Genomic DNA, 19,951 nt, shown 5'->3' on the forward strand with positions numbered 1-19,951 from the left:
CCAGTTAACTGTCTAGACTGGACTGCCAATACTGATGCTCTGTGTAAGAAAGGACAGCCGGTTATACTTCCTTAGAAGGCTGGCGTCCTTCAACATCTGCAATAAGATGCTGCAGATGTTCTATCAGACGGTTGTGGCGAGCGCCCTCTTCTACGCGGTGGTGTGCTGGGGAGGCAGCATTAAGAAGAAAGACGCCTCACGCCTGGACAAACTGGTGAGGAAGGCAGGCTCTATTGTTGGCATGAAGCTGGACAGTTTAACATCTGTGGCAGAGCAACGGGCGCTAAGCAGGCTCCTATCCCTTCGGGAAACGAACCCAGGTCCCCAGGTCTCCCAACTGCGAGGCAGCAGCGCTACCCACTGCGCCACCGTGCCGCCCTGGCCATAAACCGCTACTGTAAATTAATTCGTCCATTGGATTTTTCGAACGCATTCAAAAATGTATAATTTTATAAAGTAAAATGAACTTTTTCATACCAAATATATATATAACGTATTTGATTGATATTACTAATCCATATAATTTAATACTAAATTCGACCTCGGAATATACAGTAGGTAACAAAACAAATTTCTAACCTTGGTGGCTTTCTGATAAAGGGCCAGAGCTGCGAATGTACTGTACTGTATTACGAAACTCGGCCAAAGTGCATCTTGTTTTCATGTGATCGATGCTCGGACACGCCTCCAGAGAAAACTAACCCTGAGCATCAAGCAGGGTCTTGTCTCTGTGCCTGGATTTATCACGCCAGCGTTAATCCTCCTTAACAGGACTCCGACATCCAGCAAGTCTCGTACTCATGCTGTGGCGCTCGCTCTCATTGTCAGCCACTTCCACAACATCGCGTCAAGAATTTGATCAGCAGCGAGCCCGAAGTGTCAAACAACCTTAAGGACGACCAGTTAATTTTACAGGTGGACCGCGTTTGAAAACAGGAGTGAGAGGGAAGAATTGTAACTGAAAGTTGCGAAAAAGGTATGCAATAACTGACGTCATCGTTTTTTAAACTACGTGACGAACGGTGTGTCTGTGTAAGCTATATAGAGATGAAATTAGTTTAGCTTATTTTTATAGACAAATGCATGTTTGTACTTGATAATTAATTGTAATTTTAGTCTATTTTATCAACCTGACTCCTTTAGTTACGGTATTACGTGCGTTGATGCGGACAATAACTCGAGGCTAAGAAGTGGGATATCACGGATGTCGACCCCAGTTAAAGTTCGCGTAAGACACACGCACTACGTAAATTTAATCCATAAATGTAATTGCCTTTAATTAAATTGTAGGTTTACTCATCAGTGTAGTTTTTGTGGTTGTTTCACATAACACGTATCTATACTGTACTTGCTCTTAAACACTGTGCCTTTACATTAACCACACATGAAAGGAAAGCAAAAGAAAAATCACTGCAGCTGAAGTGTCTGCTGTCTTAGTGCACGCGCGTTTGTTTTACGACCTATACACACTTGGCATTTGTCCGATTTTTTCTGTTTACTCTTTACAGGACTGAACAGCACAGAATCTATTACACTGCACACATACAACAACCATTTAGAGCTGCCAGACACCATAAGAGCAGAGAAAACCAGAACACATGAACACAAACTCAGCGAATTAGCCTGGAAACAGGAGGCAGCAGTGTTAAAGTATTGTGCCAACCAGGTTCAAAGTACTTCATTGCGTTATTGGCAGAAAAGACGTGTCACACGGTGGAATAAAATGCTCTGTATTGTCATAAATGTAATCAGGTTAACAAGGTTAAGTACAACGTGTAAAATGCCCTTTGAAACATTGCAGAGTTGTCACATTATGTGCGACTCTGGCTTCAATTAATATAATTGTGTACTTTTGGGGGCTTATTGGAGGTGTGATAAGATGTATGTGTGTTTTGTCTTTGCTGCCTTCACACATGTTGCAGTTGCATTATCAGGTGGTAGATGATGTTCAAAGTTGTATTGGAATGCAGTAATCGTTAACATGCCATATTTTTAAAATTCTAAGTAATGTTAAAAGAAAATTTAAATATTTAGTGATTCTTGAAGATGCATACAGAAAACTTTGTAAATTGAACAATTTTTAAGAACAATAATTTGGGTCAATCCATAGTATGACATCTGAAAATTTTAACCAGTAAGGTTACAGAATCTTTGACTTTTATTAATGTCACCATAAAACAGTGATCCAGGTGACAATCTAAATTTGTGATGTTTTTAATTGAACAAAAAGTTGCTGACAACATGCTAGATATCTGTAATATTCCACACTATTTTTATTTTCTTACAGTTTAGGCGCTGTCTATTGCTAATCTCTGTTGAGCCATGAATATTTTTCAGTAGTGATAATTTCAACTCAGAAATAACAACCTACAATTTATATATATAATTTCTTAAAACAAATTTCCTATCAAAATATTCTGCAGTGTTGTTATACTTGTAGCTCAATGTATTGCTGCCAGCATTCCGTAATTTTAAATCATAAGGTCTTAAGTGTATTTAACTAACTTGTCTCATAATGTTACAGACATCAGTCTGTTTTATGTTGTTTTGATTATATACATTGTAAAACAGTAGTTCTGTAAAGTGAAGACTGATAATATATTTGGTTTTAAATGCTCATGTTTGCTTGTTTGACAGAAAAAATCCATGCTCATATACAGTAGATAGATAGATAGATAGATAGATAGATAGATAGATAGATAGATAGATAGATAGATAGATAGATAGATAGATAGATAGATAGATAGATAGATAGATACTTTATTAATCCCAATGGGAAATTATACAGCACATTGCAGACTCCGTGTCCTGCCAGTTCAAATTATGATGTAATTGGATCTTGATCCTAAAAGTTTCTTATGCTGCTTGTTTTTTCCCCCAAATTTCTTGACAAAATACAGAAACAACAAACTCTTTATTTTTATTTTAATGATGAAAATAAAACTTTTTCATCTAATTTCTTTTAATCAGCCATACTTCTTTATACTGTGTATGTGCATAAACATGATATCCCAGTCCTCTCTGCTTGATAATCTCAACCAACAGGAAATGACAAATAGTAAAAAATCAATGGGTCATTATGTAATGAGGACAGGATTTAGGCTGCCAATACACAAATTGGTGTGTGCCTGTTTGGTACATTTTAAACGATGCCAAAAGCAGTTCCATAGCACCGAAACAAGATTACAGATGTTGAATGAGCACAGAATAGCACATCAGCTGCAATAAGAAGAACATTAACAACCTTTACCAAAGCCGTCTTGGCACTATGAATCGCCCAAATACCGGAATGATATGCTTCAAACAGTTGGTGCATTTCCATATAAGAAATTACTTGCTCAGGTGATTTACCAAATCTGGAAGGTTGGAAATTAGCTTTAGTCAACTTCTCTAGATCAAGGCCTTAAGACTGGTGTGACAGCAGGCATTTTTTAATCAATTGGGACATTACTGGTTCGAAGAGACATGTTAACAGTGTCTGCTAAGCAAGTACACAAAACAGACATACAAGCCATGACCTGGATAGTAGGCATAGAGTCCAGAGAGCAGGTGGGAGACTTAAGTTTTTTATGATTTCACTGATGAAAGTAATGTCAACTTGAGAATATGCACCAAATTTGTAATTTTGGCTGACCTCCACACATAATCTCACCGATAATGAATGTGTAGTGAGGTACTGGATGATCCAAGTTATTTATGGATAAGCTGAACTTAGTTTAGAAAAAAATTGTTACATTTTTCACACATATCAAATGAGGCTGAGAATGGTGAAAGATGTGATGGTTGCAAGATGGTTGCTTATGTGGAAAGTATAAGTGTATGATTAAAAGTAAATTTTCTGGATTTCCATCACCATTATTAATAATCACTGAAGAAAATATTGTTTTAGTTGATAGAATTGCTTTCCTGTATATATCAATATGTTTTTTATACATTTCTGCATGTATAGGAAGGCCCATCTTTCTTAGTGCGTAGTTCAGTAGTAAATCAAGGTGCTGAATGGTTAAAAGTGATTTTAAAACAGCAACGTTCTCGGATTTCAGGTGTCAGGACACTCGTGAAAATGAAACAGTTGGCCATTATTAGGCAAATGTGGATCAGTGCAATACTGCATATATAATAAATCCATAAGAGGAGAAATAACAAAATATTTAATATTTCTAAAATTATTATCCTGTACTTTATCTAATCAAAAATGTATAAAGTACTATAAATGTCAGAAAGAATAAATTGTGACATTAAAAAAAACTAAAACAATATCAAAATGTTTTATACACTGTGACCCCCCTCAACTAATTTTATCCCCCCGAATCTGAAATCCTTCCTTGTGTTGGGGGATAGCCCCTCCAATTTCAATAATTAATTTTATGCCTATTAATATTGCTGTAATGTATGTGTTTTTCCTTACAGAATAATAAATGTCAGGATAATGTGTGTGCAGTATGAATGTGACTTGTGTTTATTTGTCAGTCAGTCAGTCATTCTCCAACCCGCTACTGTATATCCTAACACAGGGTCATGGGGATCTGCTGGAGCCAATCCCAGCCACCACAGGGCAGGAACCAATCCTGGGCAGGGCGCCAACCTACTGCAGGACACACACACACCAAGCATACACAATAGGGACAATTGAGGATCGACAATACACCTAGCCAGCATATTTTTGGACCATGGGAAGAAACCGGAGCACCCTGGAGGAAACCCATGCAGAAAGGGAGAGAACATGCAAACTCCACGCAGGGAGGACCCGGGAAGCGAACCCTGGTCTGACCACTGTGCCACCGTGCCACCCGTGTTTATTTGTGATGCCACTCATTTGATGATATGCTGTTCACTCACAGTCTGCTGTCCTAAAGCAATTACTGTGGTAGGTCAAAAGGTTATCAGAGGTAGACATTTAATATTTTTGTGCATTTTATTTCACTGTTTTGTAGTATAGGTGTTGCAGGTAATTACTTCAGAGTGTATACAATTGTGTTAAAAAAACCCTGAATTTTCAATTTTATGACCCTTAAGATGACAAAATGCTACTTTTAAATGTAACTCACTTTAAAGTTGAGAAGACATGTTACAAATCACACTAACACAAATGTGTCTAGAGAAAAGGAGAATGTTAATTGTTTTGCTTAAACACCAAACCTAAGGAAACATTGTACAAAAAGATCACAACAGAATAGGAATACAGTTTAACTATTTAATTTTACATACTGCTTCTTGATTTATTTATCACATCATAGTGCATTAAGCATTCACAAAAATCAGAGCAGTTGCATTGTCCAGTTAACTGTCTAACCTAAGAGTAAAAATTTTATTGCACATGACCTGATATTAAGTGCCTTAGTTCAATTATGTTTTATTGTGCCATATATGGAAGTTTATTGAATTATAAAACGTAAGTTATTTTGTAATTAATTACTGCTGTAAAAGTGCTATATGTAAGCCAGGGTAGGTTTTTTATTTCAGATTTACAAGCAGTTGTGCCTTAAAAGTTTTCTTACTGTAATCTGTGAACTGTTCTGTTAAGTCTAGCTGTTACTAGTTTTCTAAGTGTTATGATGAAAATGGAGTGATACATCCTTTAAAAGATAATGCTTTTCACAAATATGTTTTTTTTTAATAATGCCTTCTGTCTTTTATATTTTTGCTTCTGGTATAAGTGGTTTGTTTGTTAGGATCAAACAACTTACAAGTTGTTAACTGTATTACCATATGTGAACTTATTTCAGTTACTATGGCTTTGTGTAAGTAAAGTGTTCATGAAGGATATAGTTTGGGCGCATAACTTGTAAATTCAATGTACAGTATACTATGGCTAACTAAACCAACAAATAATAAGATTGTCTAAATCAGAACTAGATTTTATGTCCACTTACCCACTTGCACATTTTTTTAATGACCCTCTCCATTTCATCTGCTTAAACAAACAAGTGAAGCTTGTTTTTTTCACACTCCCCAACACTTTCAAAAGCAATGTAATGACAGATATGTAAGTGCTCACTTCACCTGAAAAGGTGCAAGTATTTGTATAAATCATTTTTAAAAATTGCACAAAAAAGTTAAGTGCACTCCTTCAGACTTGGATTTAACTGTGAGTCACAACTTTGACACAGAAGGAAATCTTTACATTTAAATTTCTAACTTTTATTTTTTTCTCATCTTAGGGAAATCCAGTCCAATTATGACACCCAAAGACTACCTATTAAAGTGAGTATACTTTTAGACACATTTTACAATATCAAATATAAAAATATCACAGATTTCATCAAAAATGGACTAAAGCATAAATCAGCTTGCAAAGTATTTAATAAATCAGCATCACCTTTACTATTGCTTTCTCAACCAGTATGTAAGATGCCAATGTCTGGATTCTTGAGAACTGGCTCAACAGTTAGAGTGTTTTGAAATGTTTGTTGCATTTACAGTATGACTGAAACCAGACAAAATGCCAAAGACAGCAAAAGTTACAATTGCACTGTAATGTAATATATATAAATGTAAAGAGTTATTATTATTATTATTAGTCAACATGTACAAAGAAAAAAACAGCTAATATGATCAAAAAATATGTCATCATCTGTTTTAATTTTAAGCCACGGTTAATTATTATCTTTGGAGATGAATACAAATGTAATTTGATTTCAACAAAAAAAGTAAATGCATCATAAACTGATAGAATTCACTACCAAGTGACCCACCAATGCATCACAAAAATGCAGACAAATAATCAAAATGAGAATGAGTGATATTATATTTTCAAGCAGCTAACTTTTTTATTCAGTTAATTCATATTTATACAGTTGTGGCTACAAATGCAACAAGAAATGTTCTTTCTCATCAGGCTGAATGCATTACTTTAATCAATTTTTCTATTATTTTCATAAAATAATTTGTTATCACTGCTATTATTGAGTAAATGTCTATGAAGGATTATCTATGTTAACATTAAACACCATCCAAAGTGTAAAATTCACTGAAATGAAATGCAAAATCCTGTCATGCATTTAATTTTAGTTCAGTATTTATTAATGTCATAAGTAAAAAAGAAATCATCTCATCCCCTCTTATCATCTAAAACTGTTTCTTCTCACGAGAGTGGCAGTGGCAGCGGGCCAAGCAGGTCAGCCCAGAGCTTCTGGTCCTCAGCCATAGATTCCACTTCTTCCTGAGGAATTCCCAAGAGTTCCCAAGCAAGCCAAAACATATAATATCTTCAGGGTTGCATGGGTCTGCCACGGGGTTCTTGCACAGTGGGATGTACTAGTAGCAGATGCAGAGGGATTTGCCCAGGAGTATCCTTACGACAAGTCCAAACCACCTCAATTGCCTCCTTTCAATCCAGAGGAGCAGCGACTCTACTCTGATGGTCTCCCGAATTGCTGACCTTCTCATCCTATCAGAGTGTTAGCCTAGCCAACCTACGAAGAAACCTCAACTCTGACTCTTGTACTTACAACTTAATTACTGCAGTCATTATCCATAACTCATGACCATAGGTGAGGACAAGGGTGTAGATTGGTTTTCAAAAGAGAGTTTTCTCTTTAGACTGGCCTCCCGCTTCCCACCCATGGACCGTTACAGCTCTGGGAGAATACCTGCCACCATTTCAACCCACTTGTTAATGATACGTTTTTTTCTTCCATCACTTGTGAACAAGGTCACAGTCAAATGAGGAAAAGAGGGCAGCATCATCAGCGTAAGGCAATGATGCTGCCCCTAACCTGCCCAATTGGACAACCTCCCATCTTAGGCTGCACCTTGACATCCTGTTCATGAAAACCACAAACAACAGCAATGATAAAATACAGCCTAGATGGAGTCCGACACACACAGTGAATGAATTTAAGTTAACGCCCAGTATTTAGACACAGCTCTTACTGCATTCATATAGGGCATGAAGAATATGCAAGAGCAGTCCTGTTACCCTATATTTTTCTACAGCACCTCCCCCAACATGTGCTAGGGCAGTGCTCCGCAACCTTTTCTCACCTACGACACACCAAAGTTCTTCCTAAAATTCCGCGGCACGTCAAGAGCTAAAATATATAGCAGTGGCGTAGCTTGGGGGGGGGGTCGTTGTTCCGCTCCGAGTGCCAGCTATTTAGGGGCGTCCAAACTACGGTAGTTTCCTTGTTTTTTTTGTTCCTTAAGGAGGCGCAAAAAAAAAATTTCATTCAGCTTTGGGGTGTCAAATTTTTCACCGCCCCTGACAACATGAACTCCAATTTATTTTTCAGCTTTAGGGCGTCAAATTTTTCACCGCCCGGGCAACATGATCTCCAATTTATTTTTCAGCTTTAGGGCGTCAAATTTTTCACCGCCCCGGGCAACATGATCTCCAGCTACACCACTGATGTATAGATATGAATTTAATACACAAATTTTACAATAAATTTTCATTTTTTATTATAAGTATACATTTATTGTAAGTAGACATACATAAAAACTATACTTTTACGCAATCTTAATAATTATTATAACATAATGACTGATTAATGTGATACCTGCGCTTGTTTCAATAAACACAAAAGTTTTATATTCGGCTCAATATTTGACAGCGCAACCCGAAGTTCTTGGTCAAGATCTTTTAAGCATGACCGCTTATCATTTTTAATTAACACAAGAGTTGTTTGTCTTTTTTGCCGTAACTGGGATGGTTTGAATTTAGATGGCGATTTAGTTTACTGGGTGCCATTGCCTCGTTTGATAGCTGATCGCCGCAAATGATGCATTGTGGCTTTGGAGGCGTTTCGTCACCACACCACGAGAATCCGTATCGAATGTAGTCTTCGTTGTACTTCCTTTTCACAATCTTCTTTGGTTTTTTTTGCAACAATTGTGCTGGGTTCTTCATCATCTGTACGTGAAGACGAATCTTTTCCACGTAAAAATTTATCCATATTTAAAGGGGTATAAAACTAAATATGAATCACACGAAGAACGTTAACCATACACAATTCAGCAACACAACTAATAGTAATGAATGATAACTACTGTCGCAAGACGAGTGAATGCGACGTAGCACAACTAATACGTCGGCTTGAATTGAATCTAGGTGAGGACACGGAGCGATCTGCCTATCAAAGCATACTACGGAGTTGTCTGGCGACTAGGTAGGGCCTACATCGTAGGCGACAGGCGCCAGGCGATGGGATTTATTATTTCAGAGAAATGACACATAAAATTATGAAACCTTTAAAAGGCTATTTACGCGAATATTTCATTGCATGTATTCTCGTTATTGTGTTTCTAAGGAGGACCGTTGAAATATTATTTAGTTAGAAAATTGTCTTATTTGACCGCGTCACACCTGTATCGGCTCAAGGCACACCAGTGTGCCGTGGCACACCGGTTGCGGAGCACTGTGCTAGAGGACACAGTCATAAACTTTTTCTAAATCTACAATATGCATGAAAACTGGGTTAGGACATAGCCTACAGCAACTGTATCAGACAGAAGATCTGATCCACTGCTCCATGGCCAGGATGAAATCCACATTGTTCCTCCTGTATCTTAGGCTTAACTATTGGACAGGGTATTCCCACCAGCACCTTGGCATACCCATTGCCTGGGAGGCTGAGGAGAATCCTCTGACCAACACTGTGACTTCAGCAACATTGATGAGGTATTCCCCACCAGATGTCTCCAGTGCTGCCACCTGATTGTAAGGCATGTCCATTAGTTTGAAGAGTTCCTCAAACTGTTCCTTCCACTTCTCAATGAATTCCACATCCACAGCTTAGTACCTTCCTGCCTAATACAATAAAACAGTTTATCAGAATACCCTTGAGGCCATCTTTCACAATGTCCTATCCAAACTCCTGCCATGCACAAGCTGTTCCAATCACTTTTGTAGCGCTGCTCTTATCCTGTCATAATGAGATGCTTAGACTTCCCTAAGAGCACATCTTGTAACAAGCAATTTCACATTTGAGGCCATGGGCAGCATCCTTTCAGACTCCATCTCCCTGACTTTGTTTTGCATATGGGAGAAGTTTTTTCAGAGGCTGAGCTTATTACACATGGAAGCTTTAGCCAGAAGTTCTGCTCTTCTAGGCTTCTCCAATCTATCCTGCCTATGCCCATTGCTTTAAATCTAACTCAAATATCTAGAGGTGCTCAACACTCTTCACCCAAGTGTTCAAAATATATGACCTCAGGTCAGAAGACACAACTTCATAGTTTATCATTAACTTGCAACCCAAGGTGCTCTGGTACAAACCTCCTTTGTTCAAACATGCTGTTTGTTACGGATAATCCATGGCTAGTGCAGAAATTCAGTAATAGCTCACCGTTCTAGTTCAGATCTGGAAGGCTGTAGCTTCCAGTTATGCCTCTCCAAGAATATCTGTAACTCTCAACATAAATGTTGAAGACTACAATGTCAGTAAATTTCACCCTTTCAGGCACCTCACATGCTTTCTCTAAGAACGCTGGTGAACAAACAAAAAGTGAGGTTTCCAAAAAGGTCTTTCATTTTAAGATAAAGTTCCAGTTTTTCATTAAATGTTCCTGACTGGCAGCATTAATAAAGGTTTTTGATTAATATTCTGAATCATTAGTGCTATGTGCTCTAACACTGTAAACTGCAGCACTTCATTACTCAACACATATCATATGAATAAATGCTGTTAGAGTTTTTGCCTGTACGGCTTGTAATCACATTTAAGGAAAGTCTGTATGTAAAAACACTATGAATGGTAACTTCTAATTTCATCTGTCAGCATAAATAAACTGATGTATCATATGGTTGTTTTTCATTTCATTTTGTAATCACAACATAAAAATACGGCAGATTTCCAGTTGAGATGTAAAAATATGAAAAAGTATTCACATATAAATATTTATATCTAAAAGCTATAAAAAATCATTTAATTCATACTATCCATGAATAAAGTTTAGATGGCTTGGCCAGGACACTTCCTGTGGCACCTCTGTAGTGTGGCCCTGTGCATGATGGTAAATTTTGTTGTAGGCTTCTTAAGCCAGTAATGTTCTAGCACTTTGCTTTGGCATTCAGGCCTCCTGTCCATGGCGTTTTCAGGTGTGTGTAATCAGTGTCAATTAATAGGAAATCACATAATAGGTGAAATTCTGGTTATATAAAGAGGAGCAATTCCTTAAGGCATTCATCAAGCATTTCTCTCTTCCTCTGTTTCTTTCTTGTGACATCTAGTTTTTGAGTCAAATTTAAAGTGTCTCAGCCTAACTGACCCAGGCCAGCAGGCTACACATCTATCTATCCATCTATCCTTGAGCATGGGAAAGGCTCTATATAAATAAAATATATTATTATTATTCTCAACCCACTTATCCAGAGCAGGGTTATCCAGAGCAGAGTTTTAGGGCAGCTACTGGCAATTATAGAGCGCAAGGCAGGAACAATCCGACCTTTTTCAAATAATCTGCATTGTGCTGTGTTACTGACTAGAGACTATTGTTTTCATACAGTATGGCAAATCACAAAGAAACATCATTTTGACTAAATATGCTGTCTTAAAAGCAAATGTTTTTTCAAACTCCTAAAGAGCTGTAATATGGCATTATCTTCCATTTCCAATAGTATTGAAAAAATAAAGTTTACACTTATGGGTTAAAAACAATATTTTCACTTTTATTTCATTTAAGTATCTTACCTGAAGAAGGGGCCTGAATTGCCTTGAAAGCTTGCATATTGTAATCTTTAGTTAGCCAATAAAAGGTGTCATTTTGCTTGACTTCTAACTACATTCATAATGGCTAACACTGTACAACACCCTAATACTAAAGACATTACATGCAAAAATAAGTGATAATGTACATATTTGCGAAAATAGATGGATCCATTTAAAGTGGAATTTTCACTACAGAAGCAAGAGCAATAAAATATCAACCAATTTTTTAATCATATGGTGGTGAGTTTCTCTTTTAAACCATTTTTACAGGCATTTGTCATCTTTTCTTTAGGAGACATTTTCTTGGTTATATTTATAGTACTAGGGTGTTGTACCGTGTTAGCCATTATGAATGTAGAGAAAAGCCAAGCAAAATGACACCTTTTATTGGCTAACTAGAAAGATTACAATATGCAAGCTTTCGAGGCAACTCAGGCCTCTTCTTCAGGCAAGATTACATCTTGCCTGAAGAAGGGGCCTGAGTTGCCTCGAAAGCTTGGTTATATTTATAAATGTTTATTTCTAAATTTTTATTTTCTTTCCTAGATCAACTGCTTCTATTATAACTCGCACCGTATCATCACCATTTTTTCTATGTAACTGGATTATAAAGTCTAGGATTGTTAGGATAAAGTTTAGAGGCTTCCATATGACTCCAAAGTGCTTCCGCTATTCAAGGCTGTGGTTCCGGAAGTACTCACGGGTCAATCATTAAAGGAAGCCGTCTTGATCCAGGGGTTGAGACAGAGTCGTGAGGCAAATTGAACTGGAGGATCTGAAGGAGGCATTGTGCTCATTGGTTATTTGGGTGTAGATTTTGAATACTGGAAAAAAGAAGGTATTGTAAATAAAAAAAACATTGATTTGCACCTGGGACTGTCTTGATGTAATGTGTGTGTGTGTATATATATTTCTTTTGTGTTCGTACTCTTACTGAAATTTTGTTTTTTTTTCTTTCTAATAATTTTTATGTAATGTTTCTTGATTTAGTATAATTCATTTATTGATTCTCCTAAGACCCACAAATAATATATTTGAATAGTTTTAATATTTTAAGAATATATTTTAAGCTGTTTTCTCTGCTTAGTTATTTGTTTCTTATGTTGTGGTTTATAAGCACATATTATATTTATTTATTTTGTGAATTTCCCCTTGGGATTAATAAAGTTACTACCATCGCAAAATCGCTAACCCGACGTCCTGGGGCTATTGTGTCTTCCAGTCGGGCTACCAAAATCTATCTCAGCCCTGCCCGTCGGGCTATCATAGGAAGGAAAAATATATGTCAATGCTTTTGCATTCTTTTGCAAATGTAGCTGGGTAATTATGTCATTTTCGGGCATCAATGAGCCACTGTCAATATGTGAAATATTGAAATCGTGTTTGAATTCGCGCTTGTTTTTTACTTTCACTTTCACTTTGCGATCGCGCGAACTGTGTATAGAGAGCGGCAGTACTGATTGGTCAGTGACGGATTAATTGCGCACCAATTCCTCTGACATCGTCTTATCACTCATTAGCTTACTATTCAAACGTGACAAGTGAAATCTCCCGCAGCAAGCTTAAACATGTGATAGAGGTTGATTGCGCAGAGAATTTAAAAAATCGCTGACCGTTATGTGTGTGCATGTGTAAAAATAGATGGATTTACGCAGGTATTTTAGTTCTGCTGAGCCAAATAAGACAGGTCCGGGTGAAGAAGGGACAGCCAAAGAAAAGCCTACCACAAAGCGGAAAAGTTATGACAAATCAGACTATGAAGCAAAAAGAAAGCACAGCTTTTTGGTTTCATGGACAAAAGAATTTCTGTGGCTGGAATATGACAATCTACATAACATAATGTTCTGCCGGGTGTGTCGTGAGTTTCCCTCGATTTCTGACTCGACAAGCACCTTTGTTACTGGGACCAGTAATTTTAGGAAAGACCCTATCAAAACCCATGAGAAATCTCTGCATCACAAGAAATGCATTGGTGCTCAGTCTGCAGCATCTTTCCCAGAACAAACACCAATTGCAAAAAACATACTAAAAATAAACCAAGCACAACAAGAAGTCCTGAAAAAGCTGTTTAGAACAGCGTACTATGTTGCAAAGAGTGAACTACCATTGGCAAAATTTAGCAGTCTTTGCAAACTTCAAAAAGCAAATGGCCTAGATCTTGGTTGCACTTACCTCAATGACCATGCTTGCAGAGAGTTTATTGGAGCAACAGCACAAACTTCAAGAGACCAGATCGAAAAGAAATTCAAGAAAGCAGGTTCTTATCCATTCTTGCAGATGGCAGTACAGACACTGGTATAATAGAACAGGAGTTGGTTCATGTCAGGTATGTGAGAGGTAATGGTGACATATCCACATACATGTGTCAGCCAGTCAAGAGTGCAAATGCTGCAGGTATTTTAGAGGCTATTGATGAAGCAGTGAACACCATGGGTATCAGAGAAGACACATGGAAAAAGAAAGTAGTGTGTGCAAATTTTGATGGTGCTGCAGTGATGATGGGTGAGAAAACAGGAGTAGCTGGGAGACTGAAACAGAGGATACCCCACATCATAACAATCCACTGTGTGGCACACAAATTAGAGCTAGCCGTGCTGGATAGTGTGAAAGGCTGTGAGTACCTGGTGAAATTTGAAGATACACTGAAAACCATCTTTAAGATGTACTACTATTCCCCAAAGAAGCGAAGAGAACTGACAGAAATAAGTGAACTGCTAAATGAGAAACTGGCACATTTCAGTGGCCTGAAGAGCACACGGTGGCTTCCAAGCCGGCTGAGATGTCTGAAGGCTGTGGAAAAAAATTACACTCCCACTGTTGTTCATATGGAGAACATGGCAGGAGGAAGTGATGTCAAGTCCGAGGATGCAGCTAAGGCTAAGGGGTTGGTGCAGGAGATGAAGACTGAGAAATTTGTTCGCTTCCTGCATTTCATGTTGGACTACATTACCATCTTATCCAAGTGCTGTACTGATTTTCAGCATGATAACCTAAACATCACACGAACAAATCAGTTAGTTGAGAGCACCACATCACGCTCACTCAGCCTAAAAACAAAACCAGGAAAATACCAGAAAACCTTGGACACAAAGTTCACAGCGAACGAGGATGGCAGCATTTGCTATTGTGGAACTCCGCTCACAAAAAGTCAGCAACCTGCTAGAAGAGGTGAGGGCACAGACAAAGACACCTTTGGTGCAGAGATTCAGAAGATTATTGACAACACAGTCAAGTACATGGACAACAGATTTAAAAATCTGCGTGAAAAGCCTCTCTCTTGTTTCAAGGTTTTTGACCCTTCCACTCTTCCCTACCCCAGAGAAGAGCTGGCAAATTATGGGGATGAAGAGGTGGATTATCTTGTCACACATTTTGCCAGTTTGCTAGATGAGGAAGAGAATTCCACAAGAATGGATGGATCTAAAAGTGTGGCTTGCAGAACACCGGGGTAGCAAGCTAGATGATTGCTTGTACAGAGATCTCCTCTCTGAGAATCCAGAACACCTCTCTCATATCTTGTTGCTGGTGAAATTAATGCTGACACTTAGTCCATCAACAGCCATCTGTGAGAGAGGATTTTCTTGCATGAACCGAGTGAAGACAACACATCGTACCTCTCTACACCCTGAAACACTGAATGGCTGCATGCAACTCTCCATTAATGGGGAAACAGTTGAATCTTTTTGCCCTGACAAGTCAATTCGTTTCTGGATGTTTTCTGGAAAAGGTTCAAGACACCTGGATCATAAAACCCCGACAAGAACAAAGAGCAGTGAAATGGAGGCCAATGCACAGGAAGAGAAAGCTGATGAAGGAGATGCTATGCCCTCAACGTCGAGTGGCATTTTCTCATCCGTGACTTCAGTGGAAATTTCAGATTCAGAATCTGACACAGACTGATTCATGTTCTACACAGTTCTTACAAGTTCATAGAAATTTCTGTTCAATTAGAACCAAATATTTGAGTTGATGATTGAAATTTTTATACAGTTGTTGTAATTTGTGTTTTAACAATTTTTTGATTGATGTTTTGTTTCCTTTACAATATTATACATTAAAAATAATCTCTTTTTTATTCGGGCTACTTAAATTTATTTTGGGCTACCAAAAACTGAAGAGTGCCTGCCCGAAGGGCTACCAGGGATTTTGAAATTTTGCGAGCCCTGATTAGTATCTATCTATCTATCTATCTATCTATCTATCTATCTATCTATCTATCTATCTATCTATCTATCTATCTATCTATCTATCTATCTATCTATCTATCTATCTATCTATCTATCTATCTATCTATAAGCAGTACTGTAACAGGGTTGTATTACTATGAATTGTTTTGTGTGTCCTATTTAATTATGACACAAAAGAAACTGTCTAAATGCACAGCATACACTGTATTTTCATCGCATTTCCCTGTGTTTCAAATACTGGATTGTGTTTAATTTCGACTCAGATAGTCCTACATAAATTTCTGATGCTCTCATAATTGCACTTTAACCCTCATACATGAGAATATGATTTTCATTGACAATTTTTCCGTTTTAAATATTTAATGTCAATTTAAAATAGACATTTAGATTTTTTTTTATCACATACTGTTTGCCTAAGAGACCGCTACACACACTTCTATAGGCAAGAGCTATGGAATGTTTTCTGGTCATACTAACCAACACTATCTGTAAAGAATGGCTGACATTTATCCAGTGATTTATGCAAGACTTGGGTGTTCAAATTCAATCACAGGGAAGTCTTTGATTGCAGATTTTCATTCCAACCAACTCCCGCTTTTAGCAGGAATGCTCTCTGAATTAAGTATGCTGGTGTTCCATACTTTTACCTTTATGTGTCATTCCAGAACATTTAAATATTTTTTAAGGAATCTAATAAGTATTTGTATGTTGAGAGCACTTTCTAGTTATAAATAACCATAATGATGCCAAATATCAGTTTCCTTTACTTTGACACTTTCTTTTTAAAGCTGGATAATCTGAACATTATTATCCATTTCAGAAGGAAGTACCTTCATTTATTTCAGCCTAGAAGTACATAAAGCCATTAGTTAGACTACTTACAATGCCCTTGTAATAAGGAATAATGTAGTGAGTGGTTTCTGTTTTTAACTGCTTTAACAAAATATTCTCTTTGAAAAAAGAGCTGTTATAACCATGCAGTAAGGCTGCCTGACCCCTCTTAGAATTTGCTAATGTTTTCCAACAATACATTTGCTGGTGAACAGAATACTGGGGTACAAGAGATGATATTTTTTGATTCAGACTATCCATAACCAAAATTTAAGCACACACCGATCAGTCTGTCCTGATGAAGACCATCTCAAACTGCTGTACAGTATTCTTAGAATCAGTAACTGTCCTCAAATGACAGATTACTTCACCATGCCATGAAATGTGATCTAAATGACCTAGCCAAGCTTGTTATTTAAGTCACATATTATCATATATTGTTTATGTTTTTGAATGAAAGTATCAAAGGTGATCATGAACTGAAAAATGGTATATTTTCCATAAAAAAGTAAGCATAGTTTAAAGCTTAAAATATTTCCTATGAGGTAAAACATGCACACATGCCTGGATCATTATTTTATGTTTAAAAAAACACACATTTCTGAAATAAGCTAGTTTCTCTTTCTGTGCTTTTATAACAGAGTACACTGAGACATGAAACTGCTTACATTTCTCAAGCTCCATTTTAGCAGTAGCTTTCTTCCTGCCACTCAATCTATCAAACCTACAGCTGCAAGTGTTTTCTTTACAATTAAAAGTGGCACTTAGTTACTGTTAAACTGTGCTTGAAGCTGTTGTCTTGTGAGGTGCCTGTCATGCCAGCTGCTGACTCTTAGAAACTTATCTTCTAATTCTGTTGTGGCTTTGGGTCTATCAGACCTGTTGCTTAAGCTTCCTCCAGTTTCCAAGTATCTTTTAAAAATCGAAAATTTCATTATGTTTCAGTTTTTGTTATGCTAAACATTTTATTTTTAACTGCTGGTGGTTTACTACTTACCTTTGTACCATTTCACAGGTCCTGAACTGGTTAAGTTTCAGTGAAAACTGGAAAAATGGTGGTGTTGTAAAACTTGTGATTTGCAGCTAATACAGTAGTCTTATATGATAGACTAGATATTTAATGAAAACCAGTGTAGATTTTTCAAATAATTCTCCTTAGTGCTAACATTAACCTTGTGGAAACATTTTAAATTAACTATACCCTCAAAGTAAAAACATCTACCAGCCTGCCTTTCTACTTGAAATAAATGCACAAACATTTCTTTTTTGACATCCTGTGTAATAGGAAAATTCCTCAGTGTGCTTTACGCTTCTTGTCTAACAGAAGATTTTGGATAGTGCAGTAATGTAAGAGCTAAAGTATTAATCAATATCAAAGATGACACCTAAATTGTTTAAGGAATGCAGCAACACTAATGTTAAGCTTATATGTCAGAATTAAATTTCCCACCCTGTAGTAATATTTGTTTGTTTTTTTTCTGTCTAATAATATATAAATACAGAAAGTATCAGTTGGTGTGCTGAGGTACTGATTCACATCAAGTCAAACTGAAAATTAGCCGGAGGAAGGCAGTATATTCCATTTTCAGTAGTTTTGAAAGACGCCATTTTTGACTGGTTAAAAGTAATACTTGCATTGTACCACATTTACTTCATTTTAATCATAGAAATTTTCATTTATTTATTTACATTTTATTGATTTTATTGAAGTCACACAACATTCCATACAAATAGATCAATTTATACAAAAGTAGGATTGAAAACAAATCAACCCCCGCCCCTGAGAAAGAGAGCATGGCCAGCAGAGTAAAACTTAAAGCTATTAAAATAAGTAAATAGATGAATTAATAAGTGAATAAAGATAAATGGAGAATAAAAAAGAAAATGAGAGAGAATCTACTTCCTCAGTGCTTTAAAAACTTATTCTAAAATGTTATTGATTAGATCCTGCCAGGTTTTGAAAAAGTTCTGCACAGATTGTCTAAGTGAGAATTTGATTTTTTCCAATTTGAAATAATGTATAACATCAGTTACCCACTGACTTAAAAGAGGAGAGTTAGGATTATTCCAGTTGAGGAAGATAAGTCTACATGCCAATAGTGTAGTAAAGGCAATTACAGTTTGTTTGTCCTTCTCCACTTTAAGCCCACCTGAAGTACACCAAACACAGCTGTTAATGGGTTAGGAGGGATTGTTGATACCAAGGCTGTCTGAAAGGCATTTAAAGATTTTGGTCCAAAATGATGTTAATTTGGTGCAGGCCCAAAACATGTGACCCAGTGAGGCTGGAGCTCGATTGCAGTGTTCGCAGATTGGATCTTGCCCTGGAAACGTTTTGGACAATTTTAAACGAGACAGATGTGCTTGATATACAGTGGAACCTCGAGATACGATCACCTCTGTATACGAGAAATTCAAAATACGAGGAAAGTATGAGCGAAAAATTCAGATCTAAATACGAGCATTGGCTCGCGTAACGAGCCACGAGCCAGGCTGTGGGTATAGCTCGCGGCTTAGCAAGGGGGCGTGGTAGCAGTTGCGAGCCGCGATCTGCGTTGTCTGCGTTTCTCACTTAAGTGCACAGGTGGGAAACTGCCCACATCCATGATTGTTCCTGTGGCTGATGGGCTGCAGCTGCCATGTCCTCCCCGCATATATAGAGAAGCGCGAGCCGGTTAAGGGGGAGAAAAAGTAAAAGAAAAGAGAGAGAGAGAGAGAGAGAGAGACAGGCAGGCAGGCGGGCGAGTGAGTGCAGGCTCGCGTGTAGCTGAACAGGCGAGCCAAACAGCTGAAGCAGGACGGTGTAGAGAAGGTCAGCTGCATTAAGAGTGTCTCGCCTGTTGCAGAGCCCGCAGGTGAGACGCTAACAGAGAAGAAGCACCGGCGATTGTCATCTGTTTTTTAAAGACGGCATCCTTTTGACGTTTTAACCTCGTGTTAAAGGATTGTTATTCTTGTGTATTTTAAACCTCCACTTCACAACTGTTTTAAGGATTATTTATTTAAAGATTTATTGAATGCTCTACTGCACTTTGGACACCTGTTTTGATTCTTTTAATAATCAGTTATATTATTTACCAGTGTTATTTATTAAAGGTAGACTACAGTATATATAATTTATCAGTGTTATTTGTTAGGAAAATTGATTTTTATGTTAATATATTTGGGGTGCAGAACGGATTAACTGGATTTCCATTATTTTCAATGGGGAAGTTTGTTCTAGATACGAGAAATTCGCTATACAAGCTCAGTTCTGGAACGAATTAAACTCGTATCTAGAGG

The 19,951-nt window shown here is 37.3% G+C and overlaps 1 protein-coding gene across 25 annotated transcripts in view; it reads left to right on the top strand.

The window, feature by feature from the left end:
- Positions 1 to 834: 834 nt before the first annotated feature.
- Positions 835 to 19,951, top strand: part of LOC114645814 (nuclear factor 7, brain-like) — a 91,910-nt gene continuing 72,793 nt past the window's right edge. For all 25 annotated transcript variants that reach the window (XM_028793671.2, XM_028793673.2, XM_051922356.1 and 22 more), the window contains exons 1-2: positions 835 to 976; positions 6,162 to 6,204. In XM_028793671.2, coding sequence (XP_028649504.1) covers positions 6,179 to 6,204 — 26 coding nt within the window. In that variant the 5' untranslated portion in view covers positions 835 to 976; positions 6,162 to 6,178. The remainder of the gene's footprint in view (positions 977 to 6,161; positions 6,205 to 19,951) is intronic.

This window comes from Erpetoichthys calabaricus, chromosome 2 (genome assembly GCF_900747795.2).
Source record: "Erpetoichthys calabaricus chromosome 2, fErpCal1.3, whole genome shotgun sequence".
NCBI classification, from domain to species: Eukaryota; Metazoa; Chordata; class Cladistia; order Polypteriformes; family Polypteridae; genus Erpetoichthys; species Erpetoichthys calabaricus.